The sequence below is a fragment of the Pteropus vampyrus genome, unplaced genomic scaffold (assembly GCF_000151845.1).
Source record: "Pteropus vampyrus isolate Shadow unplaced genomic scaffold, Pvam_2.0 Scaffold14, whole genome shotgun sequence".
NCBI classification, from domain to species: domain Eukaryota; kingdom Metazoa; phylum Chordata; class Mammalia; order Chiroptera; family Pteropodidae; genus Pteropus; species Pteropus vampyrus.
In genome coordinates, this window is record NW_011888795.1 from 10,039,111 (window position 1) to 10,058,503 (window position 19,393).

General features: G+C 33.8%; 1 protein-coding gene across 8 annotated transcripts in view; it reads right to left on the reverse strand.

Moving 5' to 3' along the window:
* Nucleotides 1-3,469: 3,469 nt before the first annotated feature.
* KLHL24 (kelch like family member 24) overlaps nt 3,470-19,393 on the reverse strand; it is a 38,363-nt gene continuing 22,439 nt past the window's right edge. For all 8 annotated transcript variants that reach the window (XM_011382665.2, XM_011382681.2, XM_011382647.2 and 5 more), the window contains 5 exons: nt 18,759-18,943; nt 17,685-17,803; nt 14,109-14,297; nt 12,878-13,066; nt 3,470-7,764 (listed from right to left, as the gene is read on the reverse strand). In XM_011382665.2, coding sequence (XP_011380967.1) covers nt 7,564-7,764; nt 12,878-13,066; nt 14,109-14,297; nt 17,685-17,803; nt 18,759-18,943 — 883 coding nt within the window. In that variant the 3' untranslated portion in view covers nt 3,470-7,563. The remainder of the gene's footprint in view (nt 7,765-12,877; nt 13,067-14,108; nt 14,298-17,684; nt 17,804-18,758; nt 18,944-19,393) is intronic.

The following is a 19,393-nucleotide window of genomic DNA, read 5'->3' on the forward strand; positions in this document are numbered from 1 at the left end:
AAGGTTAACTATCTTGCCCAAAGACACACGGGTCATAAAGTTTAAAGTTGGCATTTGAGCACAGTTCTGACTTCAAAACTTGTTTTCACATCATGTTGTACCAAGCCTAGACTAAGTATAACAACTAAGACTTTTTAGGAGACCAGATTTAGTGTATAGTTTCACAGTGCTAACTTTTATCATTAAGGCAAAGATTCCCATGGGATTTTTTTTTCAAGTTACAAGCTTGCACTAGTCCTGTGTCCTCTGAGAAGCGGATGCCAAAATGAGATCAAACATGCAAAATTTTACTAAAAATGTGCAAGGAAAGGCCCTGGGAAGGAAAACATGGGTAGAGAAAGCCAGAGAAAGCTGGGAGCACCATTAGATCCTAGAAGCAGGTGAAGGAGAAAGGGAAAGAACATTGGATAGAAGCATCCTACATTGCCATGTAGTGTAATGAAGGTTATGCAAAGCAGGAGTCTTGAAGTTACAAACTGCCATCAGAAGGGAACTGTTGCCCAGAAACTGATGTGCCTTAGCATCTTTGCCACAAGTCATTGGCTTGCAGCAGCTGGTGGAAGGTGTGGCCTCAGCTCAAATGCAAGTTGGATTTCAAAGCCAGCAGCTGGGGAGATTAATTATGCTCCCTATGCTTGAAGGTCAGTCAGGTCTATTTCCAGGGCTGCCACATCATGCTGGAAAGCTTTTTGAAGGGTTGCTTTCTGTTTTACCTCCTCTGTTTACCCACCTGGGGACAGTGAATTTCTATATAGCCTTATAGCCTTACCATCTTTGGTATCACCCACCAAATCTCAGTAGAATGGAGTGTATATTAAACAAGTAAATACTTTTTAAAATTCTCTCTCCTCCCTCCATTTGGACATACTTTTCTGAATAAAAAGGTATGAATGCTCAAAGCTTTTGATTCTTTGGATTGATCCCACTTGAGGACTTTGGTTATAGCGCATTTGTATTATGTACTTGGATTATTATGTTTACCAAACTGACTCCAAAGTCCTGTTTTAAGCTCTATTTTGAACAGTCTCTTGTATAGCCATAAACCCCAGAATTGGTGCTTTTATTCAGTAAAACATTAAGCACCTCTGTGCCAAGCATGGTATTAGAATACAAAAATGAACAAGCTATTTGTGAGTCTTAAATTGTAAAGGTGACTAAGTGACAACATGGAGAGGTCAATGCCATTGAAGGAAAAGTTTAATGTTCCTTACAGTTCCCCGAGAAACAAGAGGCACAGTATTCCATGCAGGGCCACAGGTGAAGCACCAGTGTTGGTCAGGAGATAGAGAGGAATGAAGGGAAAGTATAGGCCAGAGCCTTTTTGGGGTTTCCATGGGGAAGTCAAGGCAGAGCAGGGTAAACATCTTAGGACTGGCTAGTTCGAATAATTCTGGCCAACTTTGGGACATAGGGGCTGTTCTTAGTTGTTTGGTATATGGCCCCAGGATGATTTAGGGAGGGGAAAATTGTTTTGGTGTCTGAGTTAAAGGAAGTGGTTAGGGGTATGGGCAAGGGATTGGTCGGTTTATATATGAAATGCGGGTTCGCTGACAAGTTGTTTGCTCTCTCTAGAAATTAACTAGTCCTGGGAGGGGCAGTCTCTCTCTAGCCATCAAGGTCCCCCCCAAAATGTCAAAACATCATAAGATATAGAAAACTTAAAAAGACCCCAACATAATTATTAGGAGGAAACCAATTGTTTTCATTTTCTGTCTCCATTAAGTTAATAAACAGCAAAGGAGCAGAAGGCAGGTATATCCAACTGGTTTTTCCCTCATTCCATTTAAGCATACGGGTGACTTTTTTAAAGAAAAAATTTAAAGTACAAGGGGCTCCTATTCTTTATCCATTGTCCATGGTTTTCTAAATATAAGCTAACAATTATTTTCAATTCTTTCAACTCCTGTCTTTGCCCATTGCCATTTTTGTCCTGAACTGGTTCCATGGAGAAGAGAGCAACATTTATGTTCTTCTGTGCCAGAATTGTGTTCACCCTTCAACATACATTCCTTGGCTACCGAGGAATTAAGTCAAATAAAAACACCTTTAACATTTATTATTTAAGAAGCACTCTGACTTGCCATTTTAATGGTACAATTTAAAAACTAAGCATATAAAGCTAAGCATTGCACATGCTTCTATATTTTTGCGTCTTTTCAAAACTTTACTTTTGCTAATGTAAAATCAGATATTTTCTCTTCAGTAAGTTAATACTGTCTCCTTGACACCTGAAATAAAATTTCTTAAATCCTTTACCCTTGATGTATATATGTGTATAATATATAATACATAATGATGTATAATATATAATATAGTAACATGTATATATGTCTACCTAGTTTACCTGGGATCTGTGGGATCTGTAGGCTCGTTGATTACTTAATACATTATTAGGGGTACTTTTGAGGACCAGATCAAAAGAACATTAGAATGCAATTGTTAAAAATCACTTTCTGGTAATTAACTTTTTTTGAATAGGTAACAGGTCCATGTGCTTCAGCCTAAAATGTTAATTATACATATTTTATGTTATTGCATATAATTATATGCATATATAATTATATATGATTATGCAGTTGTTTCTTTTTTGCTTGTCCCTCAGCTTCCATTTCCTTTCCTCATACACACTACTGTTTTTAGTTTCTTGTTTCTCCTTCTAGTTACTTTATGGATATACCAGTAGATACACACATATATTAATATGTGTTTTCCCCCATCTTTTTTCCCCACAACCACTTGGATATATTTAAAATAAAATACAAGAACGCATTTTTGGTAAACAAAATTTAATACAACCATATAGTCAAGTAATAATGGTTAAAAGACATTTTATTAGATACACCTTTTAAAAAATACTATGCGCAAAACATATAAGTATTAATGTGCTACCACGGAATTGAAAAAAAAAAATAAAAAACCTTTTTTTTCCCCCCACTGTGAAGACTCTGGAACCTCTAATTAAAGGTAAATGACATTTGGCTGCCACAGTTATATACAAGTTGTAAAGCATATTATACTTTTGTTCAACTTTACAATTGTGTTGTCTCAGCTCCAGAAACTCAACAAAAATTTAACTAAAGAAACGGTGGGGAGGAGTGATGGGAAAGAGAAGAGTAAGTACTTTTTTAAGAAAGTTAAATGAAAAAGCTTGTAGAGCGAAAAAAAAAAAAAAGTACATAATGGAACAAAAATAAGTAGATTTACTTTTTGGATATTACATGTAGATATTACAAATGATGTCTTCAAGGGCTTAATCGATGTCAGATGGACGTTTTTCTGAATATCTTAAAAAGCACCTTGGTATTAAAACCAATAAAACCCAACCCAAAAATATAAAAACTCCAAACACTCAGCCTCTCTTAACATTCTCATTTGGCCGAGCACCACACAGTTGGTGCTCATTATAAAACTTAAGAAGGACTTAAATGAAAAAAAAAATTAAGTTTATTTACTCTATAGGAAACAAATATGAAACTTATCTAAGGTAAGCTTTATTTAGATTGGAAAAAAGTTGAAATAGCACTAGAGAACTTAAGGCACAAATTCAGATGCAGTGATTTTTAAAACATTAAAACAAATTCTTTTCTTTGGAACAATACACAAAATAAGTTATGACTACTGCTGTTTTTTAAAAAAATTATTTATGATTATCTCTAGCACTAAGTAAATTTAATATCTAGGCAATCACACAAATGTAAAACATTCATATAAAACATTTAAAAATGTTTGAATTATGTTGAAAACATCTCTGGAATTATCAATTCACACTCCTGGCTCAAGTGGTTTCTGGTGCCTAGCATTAGATATGACGATAAGTATAGCTAGCTAGTCAAACCTATTGACTTAAAGGTCAACCAAATTGCCCCATTCTGGTTATGTGGTATGGTGAATTTTTTTATTTAACTAAAAAGAATAATGGGGTGAGGTGATGTAAACTTGGCTTTCAATATAATGCACAACAAATTCTAATAAGGCCAAAATTATGTTGAGGTTAACTGGTGTCTTGAGTTTACTAAAATAATGGCAGTCCATAGGAAGCCTTTAGGAGACATTATCTTATCACTTGGCACCACATAAATAGCAATCTCTCCTCTTTGAAAATAGTCTGGAGTAGATGTCTTTTCCACATATAAATCTCAAGACATAGCAGGCACACACAAATAAATCAATCCCTCTCTTTTCACGTATGGATTCTCACAGCAATTAAAAAAAAAATCTATTGCCATATCCAGACAACAGGAAAAAAACATACCTGGTTTGCATATTGACAAAAGTAGTATAATTGAACCTTTGTCTTTCCTGAGTTTCAAAAAGGGTATTTGACAGTAGAGATACATAAACAATTCATATTCGCTAAGAGAAAATGTATCAGTCCACAAAACATTTTCATCTTTCTAAATGTAAAAGAATGAATGTTCAACCACCGCCATGTGTGAAGCCCCTTTACCAAATAAAATTTACTCTAGAATCATGAACCGAAGGTTACTTAGTTATGGCATTTTAAACCCCCCAAATAGGCAAAAATGACAAGTTAATACCCTCCCTGAGTATTTACATCATTTTTCTTAACAGCTTGTTTAAACGTAGTAAATATCTATATTTCAGTCATCTAGAAAAAAAATGGTTACTGAAGATCCAATAGGCTACGATTTCATACCTGTGCTGCAAAGTCAGTGGGAAGAGTAGAGAAGAAAAGGAAGGTCTTCTGTGGTAAGAATTAGACCACTCAATAGTTCACTCACATATAGGAACACATGGAAAAGAATGCAAATTCATGAAAAAAACAAACTGTACTTTTCTGCTGATCCACAAACCATAACCTTCAATTGCCTTTCCCACCGAGTGGGTTTAGCAAATACATCTCTACCTCCAATATGTTTTCTGACCTTGTAAAACCATATGTATTATATAGATTCTAACTGTATTTGTCATCATATTAATATTCATCATGTACTTTCAAATGTAAAACGGTATTCTAGAAATGCCTAAATAATCTTCTGGAATTGAATTGAATAAGGTCAATTATTTTTTAATTTATGTGCTTTTTTCTGACCGTTACAAACTGATACAATTCTGGGTGTCTGTATATATGTGTGTACATGACCATACTATCAACCTACATATATACATGTATATACATATATACTAACCTGAAGGCTTATATGAGCATTACCTATCAAAAGAAAATCAACGGTGTGATGACAGTAAGAATATAATTTGACACCAATTTGGTTGATATATTTCTTTTGATATACTAATTATAGTCTAAAATTCTTTTTTAGTTTATCAATGCTAATATCATTATTTATCAAAAATCAGTAAAGGAAGGTAAACAATTAAAGGAAATTAAATTATCATTTGGGTAACTTTAAAAATGGTTACTCTGATTTCCTAGTATTCAAGTTAAGTTCTTGATGGCCTATTTAATTTATGTAGCTTTAAATTATGTAGAGGAAAAATTAGACAATATTGGTATGAGGCCTATATTTAAACCAATTCTGTTCTATCAAATTTCATTTCAAATTTACTATAATGAACACATGAATATTAAAAATAAGTGAATAACAAAATATAAGTAAATAGTTAATACTTTTACAATAGACAAAAATACTAGAATGCAAGTTATCTTGAGAAAGAATTTTTGTGTGAAGTGTCTGTATTTATGGATGGACGTCATCTTACAAATAAATATGAAAAAAACAAGTGTCATTTGTATAATCCTCAGCATTTACACTTTTCTCATACAGTATCTCAATTTCTGAACTAAGTAGGTCCCATTATCTACAAGAAGTATAATGCAAAAGTAGATGTTTATTTGAAAATTAAAATAAGTATACTAATTGTACTTACAATTGTCTTTCAACCAAAATGACAGAACATTGTTTTTTGAATTGCTCTGATAATTATCAGAAAAAGGTACATATCATTTCAAATTATGATTCAAAAAGCAAAAATTCCCTAAAAATGTGTAAGTTTTTCAGAGTTTTCCTCAGAATTCAGATTCCAGCTAAGCATCCAAGTTGATGCTGTAGTCTTTATTTGAAATCTCGGTATCATTCTATGTTGAGAAAAAAAAGTAGTTTATCAATATTAAGTTTTCAATTACTACCTTAGTTTTAACAAAAATCTGGTGACACTATAATCAGATATTTGCACCATCTCTCCTATGACAAAGAGTATATAATTATAATGTGAGATGACAATAGTGCCTGAGAAGTTCCAGGCTACCTGGAACATCCCTAAAATGTTGTAAATTATATCTATTCACCCAGAAATAACAAAAATCACTTATGTTGTAGTTCCTGATACTCCATTTGCCTTAGAAAAAATTTTATATTCCTCTCTGAAAACTTGTAAGCTTTATAAACCGGAGTTGGAAAATCGAGACAAGGGCAATTTGTTGTATAGAAGTTTGAGAATGTTGATCAATATTTTACACATGGGTATCAAAAAACAGATTTATCTTAGAAGACTACAACTGTTGCTGTTAGTTTTTTTCAGAGAGCTAATTTTAAAAGAAAAATAGACCCACTGAGATAGGTAGTCCCCGGTTTATCCTTTAAAGACAACTTAACAGTAGAGACTCCCAGGATTTTTAGATGTTCACAAGAAAGTAGGATAACCAGGGAGGAGGCCCTCACCCAAAGCACCATACTAATGAGGTCAAATCCTACTGGGCTAGGGAGAAAAATCTGTCCCTGTTTTTCACAAGGTAATATTGTGAAATGGATTTCAACTCCTTTGCCAGGTTCAAGAAAAGGAACTTCCTTAGAGGATTCAGAGACGATACATTAATACTTTGAGAGCCACAATGAGTCATTTTCCCTTCAATGGGTCTTAAATAATTTTTTCTTAGGAATTAATCTGTTATTTTAATTCCAATTTTAGGAGTATCTACTTTTGTATCTCCTACTCAACTTCTTCTCAGAAATATGTTTAATATAAGACAGCAATTATAAGAATAAAGTCATGATCATTTAATATTTTATGACACTCAGATTGTTGTCATCACATTTTTATCAATTACATAAAAAAAACCCTCAAAATTAATCAGTTTGGATACAGTTTTAGTGACAAAGACTTTTAAAATTGATTTTTTCCCCTCTTAGAATGCATTCTGAGCATTACGTGAGTCAACCTAAATGAAGCCTTAAGTCATGCAATTTTTATATACACACGACTAAGTAAGGAATATATAGCCTTGCAGATGAACATATATAAATGAAGAGACCATTCACAAATTCCTAAAATATATGCAGACACATATATTTCCTATTTCCTATTCCACATATGTTTCTTACAGATGCTTACAAAGAGACATTCTCAAAGCCTGAGCAACACTACTATTACTAACAACAACAAAAATCTTTTTTTTTTTTTTCAGTTACAGGTAAGGCTTTATTACAGTTTGAAAGATTGATATTTTGGGGGGGAAAGGCACCAGAATTATTATTTTTACTTTTTGTGTATATAGCACAAATGAGATATGCCAAGTTCCCACTCTGAGTTTTTAAAATCTCTCATCTTGGATCGATGTGGCTTCTTGGGTGAAGTATCCTGGCTTTAGAGCTTAAAGCATTTCTCATTGTATCTATGAATAGTCACACAGCCATGATAGGACACTGGCCTGGGCATTGCGGCTACCCCTGTGATGATACTTGTCGCAGGATCATAACAGAGAATAGTGTCTGTGGCTTCTCCGTTTTCCCGTCTTCCACCCAGGATATATATTTTACCATTACACACAGACATTCCACAGTTTTCCTGTTTAACCAAATAGATAAAAAAAAAAAAAAAATTAACCGTTGAAGGTAAGGGATTTGGTAGCAAACTGAAAAGTAAAATACAACACACTTTAACACAGTCAAAAAAAAGGAGACATGAAGTAAATTCCTTTTGCCCAACTCTTGCTCTATGTGTGAGTGCTCTAGGTAATTTTGCATGAGTGAAGGGAGTGTTAAGACAGAATGTATGTTAGTGATTGGGGCCAAGATATGGGAGGTGAAGTTGGACTGGGGGTGGTGGACTGAGAAGGGTTTTAACTTCGTGATAGTTGAAAAAAAAATCTTTGAAGAGCTTAGCTTGCTTTTCCTATTACAGGAGGGTCCTTTATTATAGAAGGTGGCTAAAATATGACCAATGACAGGGCACATTATTTATTATATGAGATTACCCACAAGTTAAATGAATGAGAGAAAGAGTTATAATTAAATTAAAAAAGCGCTATTAGGGCCCTTGGCTGGGACACAGGAACTCGCCAAATAACTTTTTAACAGTTCTTTCCACATAATGGAAATTCTTAGCTGAATTGTATTCTTCTCTATCAACAATATAATTACTATATAAAACAAATATTCTTGCAAGGATGAAAGTGATTCTTCAAAGAAAGAAGTTACATTAAATTGTCTCACTATTGCATGGATCTGGTTATGCTGCGGGTCAAATATTCTATTTACATTTCATTTTAATTGAGAAGGTTATTGCATATTATTATCCTGTTTCCACATAACCAAGAATGAGATGGTTCTACTGAGTACAATAAACATTTTTTACTTGACTAGATTTGTTGTATATCTATAAATTTTGCTGTTGTAGAAAAAAATCAAATTCTGGTAGACATATAATAGAAGATAGTATCTTCAGGTCTAAAAGAATTAGTGAGTACTTAAAAATGCCTATATTAAGAGTTTTTATATACCCAGAATAACTTGGCCAATTATCATTAATAAATAGTTTATCCAGAATACCACCCATAAATTGTACCAATTATGTACCAAACTATAACATTTCTCATCTAAAGAACAATGAGCTCTTTCTATAAATTCCAAAAGTTCTGAATACAATAAAAAACAATGACATCCTTAGCTTTCACAAGCTTCCTTACACTACTGAATCTTATAGTTACCTTGATGATGATTCTTAAACTATATAATTACAGGATCTTATTATTAACATCATTTCAGATATTCAAGTTCAGAATTAAATGAAGCAAGCAACCTTGAAAACAGTTTTTCATTCATATCAGGAAATTACTTGTACCAGATATAATAGTTTATTTTGCTCTATGAGAATCTCAAGAGTAATCACAGCTAGTAAAAAAATTAATCAATACATGAAGTTATTTTTCAAGACTAAAATGAAACATGACCCAAATATTGTAATAAAACCCCTCTCCTTAATTATTATTTTAAAATACTGCTTAAATGCCAACAATAAAGAAAGAGAAATCGGATTTCTTTTCATTTGTTATTCTAAACTTTAATGATATCTTAAATACCTGGTCTACTGAAGGCTAAAAAAAAAATCTTTGTCATTGACTTAAAAAAAAAATCCCACAAATTTTTAAAGGATGTTTCTGGTGAAAGTTAAAGAGTAAAATATGTTTAAAATAGCAAGTTGTGGCTTCTGGAATTATGCAAAGTCAAGAAGCATGATGGGGAGGAATAGATGGCGAAAATGCTGGGTCCATTTGGGCTACAAAAAAAAGAGCTCATTTTTGCACTCTTTCTTTTTTGTTATCATCAGGGTTCTAAATGTTTAAAAAAACACAGCCTTAGAGCTAAGTAACTGTCTACCGTACAGTTACAGTTGACTTATTCTTTTCCATTGATTAGCATTAAAAGGGTAGGCAAACAGAGATGGTTCGAAATTTGCCTATCAATAATATATACATAGATATACTTAAAGGTACTAATAGTAAGAATGGACCGGGGAGAAACAGATAATCCCAGAAATCTCAGTATTGTTTGCTTCAAGAGACTTGACATAGAATATTAGACCCAAACTTCAGTGCTTTGTTTTTATAATAGATTTAACATATTTCTGATCTAAATGTTTTTTCCTTGAAATTTCTGACATCATTGTTATTCATTGCCTAAATAGAGAAAATGTGCCATGTGTGTCCTGTGTGTCCTGTTGTTTGTTTCTCAATCATTTAGTTAAGAACATAAGCATTGTATGCCCTGCATTATGCTAGATGCTGGCAATTATCTTTCTAAGCCCTGTTATAATTTTATACAGTATAGCCAAGTTCTAAATGAATAGTAATTCTTAGTGAAAATGTATTATATTTTTAAATAGTCACTGTAATAAACCAATGGAAAAAAGCTTTGTTAAAAAAAATATAGAAATAAGTGTAAATGTTTGTCACACAGATGAATGTTAACCACAATGTGAGTTCTTATGTCGTAGGGCACACACTCTCCCCTTTACAAAGCTGGACTGTCCCTTCCAGGAGAGGCCACTGAGCTAGAGAAATGTGATTCATTTTACTTAAGTGTGATATTGGAGGGATAGAAGATTATATTCCCTCTATATCATAAAGCTGAAGATTTTACTATGTCCCTTCACCAGTTGGGGAAATTTTACTCTGAATACATTCCTAATTGGAGACTATAGCTCAGTGTCAACAACTTTAGAAAAATTGTGTTATACTCAAACCCTACTGATTGTCGTTATAGTCTATACCTCTTATGTAACTTGCAGATAAGATTGTCTTCAGATTAGGTCCTTCTGTTACTTCATTGTCTCATTTGTTTACTAATTTAATAAATATTTACCAAGCACCAATAAATGCAAGATACATAAGAGATGAGTTAGAAAAAAAGTATCCTCAACTGAATTTCAGCATAAAAATAAACATTTATATACCCATAAGGGGATATATGACTGCCATAATAGAGTTGTAAGTGCAATGACAGATCAGGAAAAAAAAAAAAAAACCATGAATTCTGAACAGATAATCTCAGTTTGCTATAACTATGGAGTGGTCTGAAAAATGTGTAGACTCACAAGCAGAGAAGGCAGAAAAGGCATTAAAGGCTAAGAGAACAGAATGAACCAAGGCAAGAAATAGGAGATATGTATAGAGAATACAAGTAACTGAAATTTAATGTAATTGGTGTAAAGTTGCAGAAAGTGAAGCTGAAAAGGCAAGCAGAGGTCAGACAACAGAAGACTTTGAATGAAGTGGGATAACTTTTGGATTTTATTCAGTAGGTTTCCAATCAGAGAAAAGACATAATTATGTTTGTTGGAAAATAACTGGTAGCACAATGGGTTAGAGAAGCAAGACATTAGAAAAAGGGATACTAGATTATCATTGTTTTAGTTTAGGTAAGAATAGGCACTGAAAAGAAAAGGAGAAACTCTGAGGACATAGAACTGATATGCTAGATTTATTTAATTTAAAAGAAAGTGAGGAAAATCTAAAAAATTAAGTTTCTAGGTATGAAATAACAGGAAATATATATATATTTCTCTCTTCCCCCAGTTCCTGACACAGAGCTCCTAATCCCTTGGAATTTCCTGGGTGATAGGAGTGTCTCTTGGTGGGCTTCTTGATAAGGGCTGGTCACCAGAAGGATCAAGCCATAAACAGAAGCTTGGAACTTTCAGTCCTACCCCTTATTCTCTGGAAAGGGGAGAAGGGCTGGAAATTGAGTTAATAATGGGTCATGCCTACATGATGAAGCCTCCATAAAAATCTCAAAGTACAGGATTTGGAGAGCTTGCAAGTTGGTGAGCACATCCATGTTCTGGGAGGGTGGTGTACCTCAACTCCACAAGGACGGAAGCTCCTGTGCTTAGGACCCTTCTGGACCTCACCCTATGTACCTCTTCATCTGGCTATTCATATGTCTCTTTTATAATATCCCTTATTACATAATAAACTGGTAAACATAAGTAAGTGTTGTTCTAGCAAATTATCAAACCTGAGAAGGGGGTTCTGGGGACTATGATTTCTAGCCAGTCAGTCATAAATGCTGGGGACAACCTAGGATTTGTGACTGGCATCTGAAGCAGGCGCAGTCTAGTGGGACTGAGCCCTTATCTTGTGTAATCTAACACTAACTCCAGGTAGATAGTGTCAGAACTGAACTGAATTGTAAGACACTCAGCTTGTGTTAAAGAATTGATTGGTGTTAGAATAAACCCACATATCAGGTGTCAGAAGTGTTTTGAGTACAAGGGAGATATAGAGTTTTTCCATTCACTAGGTTGTTTTGAAACAGAAAAAGTAGGCTTGGGGAAGAACACTCTTAGAAAACATCAAATAAGCAGTTGGGAATTTGTCTGTAGCACAACTGAGAGGTTTTAATGGAGATAGACACTTGAAGTCATCACTACTGGGCAGTAGGTGAGATTATTCAGGAATAGAGAATAAACTGGGAAGAGGGCAGGGAAAAGAGGCTCAAAGAATACCCACGTTTAAGGGTTGGGTAGAAAAAGATAAGAATATGAATGAAAGTGGGAGAGTATTAGTAATGACCTTTGGGAGAACAACATCTCTAGAGTAGTATAGGTAGAGCCAGATCTCCAGCATGAGAACCATCAAGCATTTTGGTGGTAGAAGAAAGGAGTGTGGAGCCATGAATCAAATGCTGAGCGAAGGCCTTCTGGAAGTTGGGGGTTGGAGGGGAAGTAGGGAGATAGATATAGGCTGGAGTATGTGGATGAAGACACTGAGCACAGCCATTTCCATTATAACAACAAAGAAACCCCACAACAAAGTAGCTTCTTACTACGGAAAGAAAAAATCAGTTTGAGAGTATTTCTTATCTTTTGAAATATGCAAGAGAGAGGGCTAAGGACCAAAACAAGATTCAGAAAAAGGTCAAGGGGAAAAAATCAACAGACCAAGTGCAATAGCTATTTCACCATGGGATGGTAAAAAGTTAAGATATTTCAATAAAACAATTCCTTGAAAGGAATTCACAACAGGTATACTATATGCTTTATGTGGAGTTTTAAAAAATTATGAAATAATTCAAGCACATATGAAACATTTTAATAGTGGAATTACAGTATATTCATAAAGATCATGTACTTGGTCCCTCCTATATTCAATTTCTTTGGGACTGTTTTATGTTATTACCTGCCGGCTGAATGTATTCTGTACATGCATCCAGTAATCTTCAACTGGATCATAACAGTATATTGCCTTGGTCAGTCCACCAGCAACATATATCAGGTTGTTTAAGGATACAGCTGTTATACACCTCTTGGCAATTGGGATAGCTGCACGAAGTAGCCAAGAATTGGTTTCTGGATCATAGGACTGAACCTAATAATATATAGAAATATTTAATTAAAAATTTTAAAAAGTGTAAATTTGCTTAATAAAAGGTTAACCAGTAAATAGAAACATGATTAAAACTCAAATCCCATTAATTCACAGAATTAAGGGAGGTTAGCTTGATAGTGAAATGTCTGAATTATGAAATTCTCAAAGGAAATACAAATTTATTACTATGAAGCTGAATAAAGTAACAGATTCATTCTAGGATGAATGGCTACCAGGTTTGCTTTACTTATTTCCAGTAAAATTAACAAAAAATTGTGTTATATAGAATTACTATGTTTCGATCTGAAAATAATTTCTTTACTCTTTTAGGGAGCCCTTTTTACAAAAGAACACAAGGAAATCTCAATTCAGTATGCTTTGAATCATCACAAATTCTGGATTAACAAATTTTAAATATGTAACTTTTGACCACGTTATATTAAAAGTTAATTTAGAAAAAAAATTAATTGACAAAATTCAGCTAACTATTGCTAAACCTATTAGACAATAGATAACCTGTTTCCAGAATAAACATGGTATTTCCTGAGATGTCAAGGTGGCATAAGGTCTTTTGTCTTAGGAGTTCAATGAAATGCAACAACTTTGAGCCATCCTCTATTTATATTACAGAGGTTTCCTCTCCTCTTCTTCATTCTAAAAATACTTCTAAAGTATGCAGAAAATGACCCAGTTGGAAGCAGTATAATTAGTTACTGTCTAACCCTTTGCTAATTCGCTTCCAGTTTTTTGATTCTGAAGACTATAAAAGCAAAAGGTTTAAAACAATTTATTTAGTGTAAGATCTCAACATTGAGATTAGTCTCATTTCAAAAAGACTGGACCATGCTTTTTACAGCAAATTGTTAGCTATATAAGGATCTCACTTTAGCAACTCGAAATTCAGTGTTCTCCCCCTAAAGTATAAAGTATCAGTTTTTAAAAGGCTCTTCGCCTAAGGGATCTTGCTACCTACTTGATAAGCCTTCTGCATTTCTGTTCTTGTATATATCATTGGTAATTTCTATAAGAGAACATGGCTTACCTTATCAGAACAAGTATTATCATCAGGTCCTCCACCAATCACAAACAATTTGCCTACACAGCTAGTCACAGCAGGAGAACTCACTGCTTCCTTAAGGGGAGCAACTTCAGTCCATCGATTTGAAAAGGAATCATAACATTCTACGCTGCTAAGTCTGTTTTGCCCATCATAGCCTCCAACAACATATACCTATATATAAAATACAAGGAAAAATCTAAATTATCGAAAGTCTGAATTTTGAACTAGTTGGCTAAAGAAGTAAATGATCTCTCCCCATAAAGAGTCCTTGATAATCATAATTGCAATATATTTAGCTCAGTTTCTGGAACTTTTTAAAACATTTCATCCTCTTACCACCATCAAGGAGTCTTTTTATACTTTTTTTTTTTTTAAATAATAGCCTCCTCCAATGAAAATTTAATACCACAGATAACTGTATATCTGTTTATGTACTATATGTATATCTGTGCTTTATATATGAAACAGTACAATTTTTTTTACTCGCTCAAGAACAAATTTTCGCCTCCTTAGGGATGGTACTGCTGAAGTTGAGAATTACATGATTTAGCTTAAATGTTCAAAATAGATAATGAAAATATTTGATTATGATAAAGGAATAAAGCTATGAAACTAAAATATTAGGTAAGGATTACTAGACTGTAAGATCTTTGAAGGCAGGGCTTATCTTTTTCTTCATTTTAGCCTCTCTGACATATAGTGAACTCTATACTGTATATTTCAAAGGGCTTTCGTATACATTTTCTTTTCACAAATATGAGGAAGGTAGGGCAAATTAATATCTTTATATGCCAGATGAACTAATCAACAAGCCATTTATTAAATGATTTATTTGCAAAATAGTCCAGAACATCATGAGATATGTAAGAAACTTTTAACTTAGAGGCGTTGTCCAGTTTAACACCCATAGTTCTTTTAATGGACAGTCATCATCAACTCTTCCCTCCATATCTAATTAACTACAGTCTTCTTTTACAGTATCTCTCACATCTGTCCCTCCTTTTTTTTTTTTCCCATTGCCACTATCTTCCTTCAGGGTCCATGTCATTTCATACCTCTCAATTAATCTTCTGGCTTCCACTCTAAACCACAGATTAATCTTCCCAAAACACCTCATCAACTCCTTTTAATAGTTCAACAATGAATGCCTAAGGGTTAAGGCCAAATTTTATACATTGTCATTCAAAGTCTGTCCACAATTTATCTTTGTGTTACAATTTCTATAGTAGCCAAAGCCATTACTATCTTGTATTTCTCACATTATGTTAAAATGATCTTTTGGTGGGTTTGTTCTCCCAATACCATGCAGCTCAGAGAGGTTAAGTAATTTAATCAAATTATGCAGTTAGAAGAGGGATGGAAACTGTGGTACAATGTAGCAATCAAGAACACAGGCTCTGAAGTCAGGAGAGGAAGTGTTCATATGTAGCTCAGTCACACAATGTAAGACCTTGGGCAGCTTACTTATCCTCTCTGAGACTTAGTCTTAATTTCCTCAATTTAAAAGTGTGGACAATAACAGCAGTTATCACATAATATAATTTTGAAGATTAAACTTTAATACTACTTTTACACATGCATAAATTAAAAATATATGTTGTGAGCATCAAGATAAAAGGTCTCTGGATTAAGGAAATCTGAGCTTTTGCTCATGCTTCATCATTTTCTGTGTAACCTTGAGCAAGTGACTTGATCTCTTTGGATTCAGTTTATGACTTAAAAAAGGTACATTAAGTTTTCTCTAAGATTCCTTCCTGCTTTAAGATTCTATATTCCAAATCATCCTAGGGTTCTTTAACTGACAGATTTTATAAATGTAAATAATTTTATAGGTTTGAATTCAGCCTATATTGTAAGTTTTAAGATAATGTAAATTTTAGGATTGAGTACTTGTTGTGTAAGGTAGGAAGGATTCCTCTAATTTCTTGATTTAATGATTCCAAGTTTTGAGTACCTTCAAGACAAGTATACTAATATTTCTCAAAGAAATTTGTGTTCACCAATCCATATATAGCATTTGAGACATAATCATTTTCAATGCCTTTGTTTGTCCAGACTAAATAATTGTAACTTTTTTAGTCAGAAATCATCTCTTTCCAATCCCTTATTTTAATTGCCCCCTTTTAGTAATATTCTGTCATTTTTGAGACATAGCTACCAAAACGATATAACACAGTAGAGAATGACAAATCAGTCAGTTTAGAAAATATTTTATTTCTAATACATCTCTCTCAAAGTCCTCATTATTTCAATGATCTTGTTGATAGCAGCAGCACACTAGATCAATATCCTTGGGAACTGACAGTAGCTTTCTAAACTGTGCTTTGAGAAGCTCTAGAATTCTATAGTACAGACATTTCAGGAAGCCTTTGTGGCAATACGGGGGAGGGGAAAAGGACTGATGGGAGGCTGGGTGGGAAGGGTTCCTGGCACCATCTCTGTTTCCATTAGAGCAGTTTTGTTTTCTCATTGGTGGCTCTAAAATGTCTCCAGAGGAGTGCCTAAGAGGTAGTGATCTTTTCGAAAGGGGTGCTAGGGCAGAGGTCTCCAACCCCTGGGCCATGGACCAGTAGCAGTCCATGGCTTGTTAGGAACCAGGCTACACAGCAGGAGATGAGTGGGGTGGGTGGGGCGAGTGATTGAAGCTTCATCTGTATTTGCAGCCACTTCCCAGTGCTAGCATCACTGTCTCAGCTCCAGCTGAGATCATCAGGCATTAGGTTCTCATAGGAGCACGGGTCCCTGGGGACCGCTGTGCTAGGGGACCAGTCAAAAATACATGTACAAGCCAAGTATGCTGCTTTTACTTAGACTGTTCATTAATTTGAGGTGGCTTGGGAAGAGCCGGCAAAGATGGAAGTAGGGAAAAGCTAAAGAGCCCATGTTAAACCTTGGTGTAATTACTATATATTTATCTGTTTCATGGAATAAATTTTTCAAATTAGATTTAGCTTTTAAAAAGAGGGTGTAGCTGCTTTTTAAGTTTGTAACCACTAGTCCACAAGTGATTCTCAAGTTCCTAAGGACAGCAATTGGTTCAGAATCAAATTATGTATATTTTTTATATGTATTATCTGCAGTCAATAAGAAATTTTAAAATATGTTAGTGAGTTTATCTTATCATTTATTTTCAATTTGTTTGGTCTGTACTTATACGAATAAAAAAGATAAAATAACATTGCTCTAGATAAATATATCTCTGCTTGACTGCCCAAGTCAGTAAAAGGAAAAAGATTGCTTGGATTTAGACATTGGCCTGTTTTTGTGCTTGATGTAACTCCTTTATTTTCGAGTGCTTCTTAGGCATTTAGACTCCAATGGTGCATGAAAAGAGAAATGTGCTGCACTGCCACGAATTCCAAATTGGGAGAACAAAATATCCATTCAAAAGTACAGTGTCAAACTGTTTATATCTTTAGTTTATCTACTGAGGTTAGAAATGGAAGGAAATACAGTTTGAATCCAAAATACTCAGAGGGTGACTAAAATGAAGGATTCAGCTGTGGTATTTATTTTGGAAATGTACCAGCAATAGTAATAAAAAGTGGTTTCTCTTACTTTACCAAGGAGGACAGCCATTTTGTGACGCCATCTGCCTTTATTTAGAGAAGCAACTCTGATCCAAATATTTAACTGTGAATTATAAATCCAGACATCACGGCCATTTATTCTTCCGCCTTTAATGAAAAAAAAATACACATACAATATAAATATATACCAACAATAATATATGTATATAAACATGGGGTTTATTCACCCAGTCCTCGAATTTGGGAATTCAGTTCAATAAGTGAAACAAGGACCCCTTAAAGATTAATAGAAATAGTTCTACAGAGCAGATTTAAACTTTGCCAATTGTTATCTCAAGAAATAATAATTACAGATCCCAAATAAGAAAATGCAGACTATGAATTTTACAAATGCATTGTTAATTTTAACCATAGTTAATTTTAGGAGTCAGATATCATCAGAAGCACCCAAACAACAGAATTATTTTAAAAGGATTTTTTAAAAACCACCCATTTTTTAAAAAGCATACCATTGTACAAAAAAAGCATGTATTGTTACACTGTTCAATGTGTAGTAATATAGTAATCTGCAAAACTGGTAAAATTAGTCAACCAATTTACAGACTTCAGACCATAGATACTGTAGTTATATTTTGTATAAGTCTGTCATTTTATTGTCTGATCTGAGAGGTAACATATCGCATATTATTTAAAAAGTTCAAGAATTTTAAAGAAAATCCTATCTCATAAACTTTGGGGAGAACTTCAGAAAACAAGGGTAGGTTAGAGATACTGAAGTCCATGAGTACTTCTGACTTTGCATACTTTGTGTTTCTTAAAACAAAGTAAATAAGTAAAAGTTTAAAAGTTTATACCATGTTCTATTTGCATCTGAGAACAGTTAAAATATGTATGGTTAAAGGCGTTTTCTGATGAATCTTTTGTAAATCACTCTATATTACCTTGTGTCTGTTTTTAAAAGCAAAAAGTCATTCTTGGTTTTATTTGTTGTATAAACCCAAAGTGGGCATGTCCACTTTGACTGTTTTCTTTGAGACACTGTCATCATTTCAAACAGCCAAGTTCAAATTAAAAGTAGCTACTATAATAATTCTTTATTTACCTGAAACAAGAATGTCATTCCTTAGAGCACAGACCGCATACTCTGATTTGGTAAATTCTGGAAGCTTAGCCAAAGACTTCCATTCTCCTGTCACAGGATCGTAGCACTCAGTGTATGGAAGATTAAATCCTCCAACTCGTTCACAGCCTCCAACGACAACTATCACCTCAGAATAGCCAGTTGACCTAAAATAATTATTGTAAGAATGAATAAATTTAAATATACTCAAGGTTGTTTAAAATCCTAACAACATACCATTATCATAAAGAAAGTGGAACGTTATTATAGACAGTTAAGCCTATTCTCTATGCATATGTGCCGAATAATACAGGCTACCAATTACTACTTTGAGAATATTTACAAGGGATTTAGTGATATTTTTCCACAGAAAATTCCTATGGGTATTTTTTTTTTGCCTTAAAATTGTAAAGCAGTCCAAAGATCCTACCTAACTCTATTGGAATCCTGGTAATATTAAGGATGACTTTCAAATAAAGTTTTGTAGCAATCCAGATACTCATAACCACAAGAGGTAAGATAATACACTTTTCCTAAGTGTAGGAAAATGGTGCTTTTTCATCAGATTGCTAGTTCTAAAAAAATTAATTCACAGTATAATCTAATACCCTTTAAAG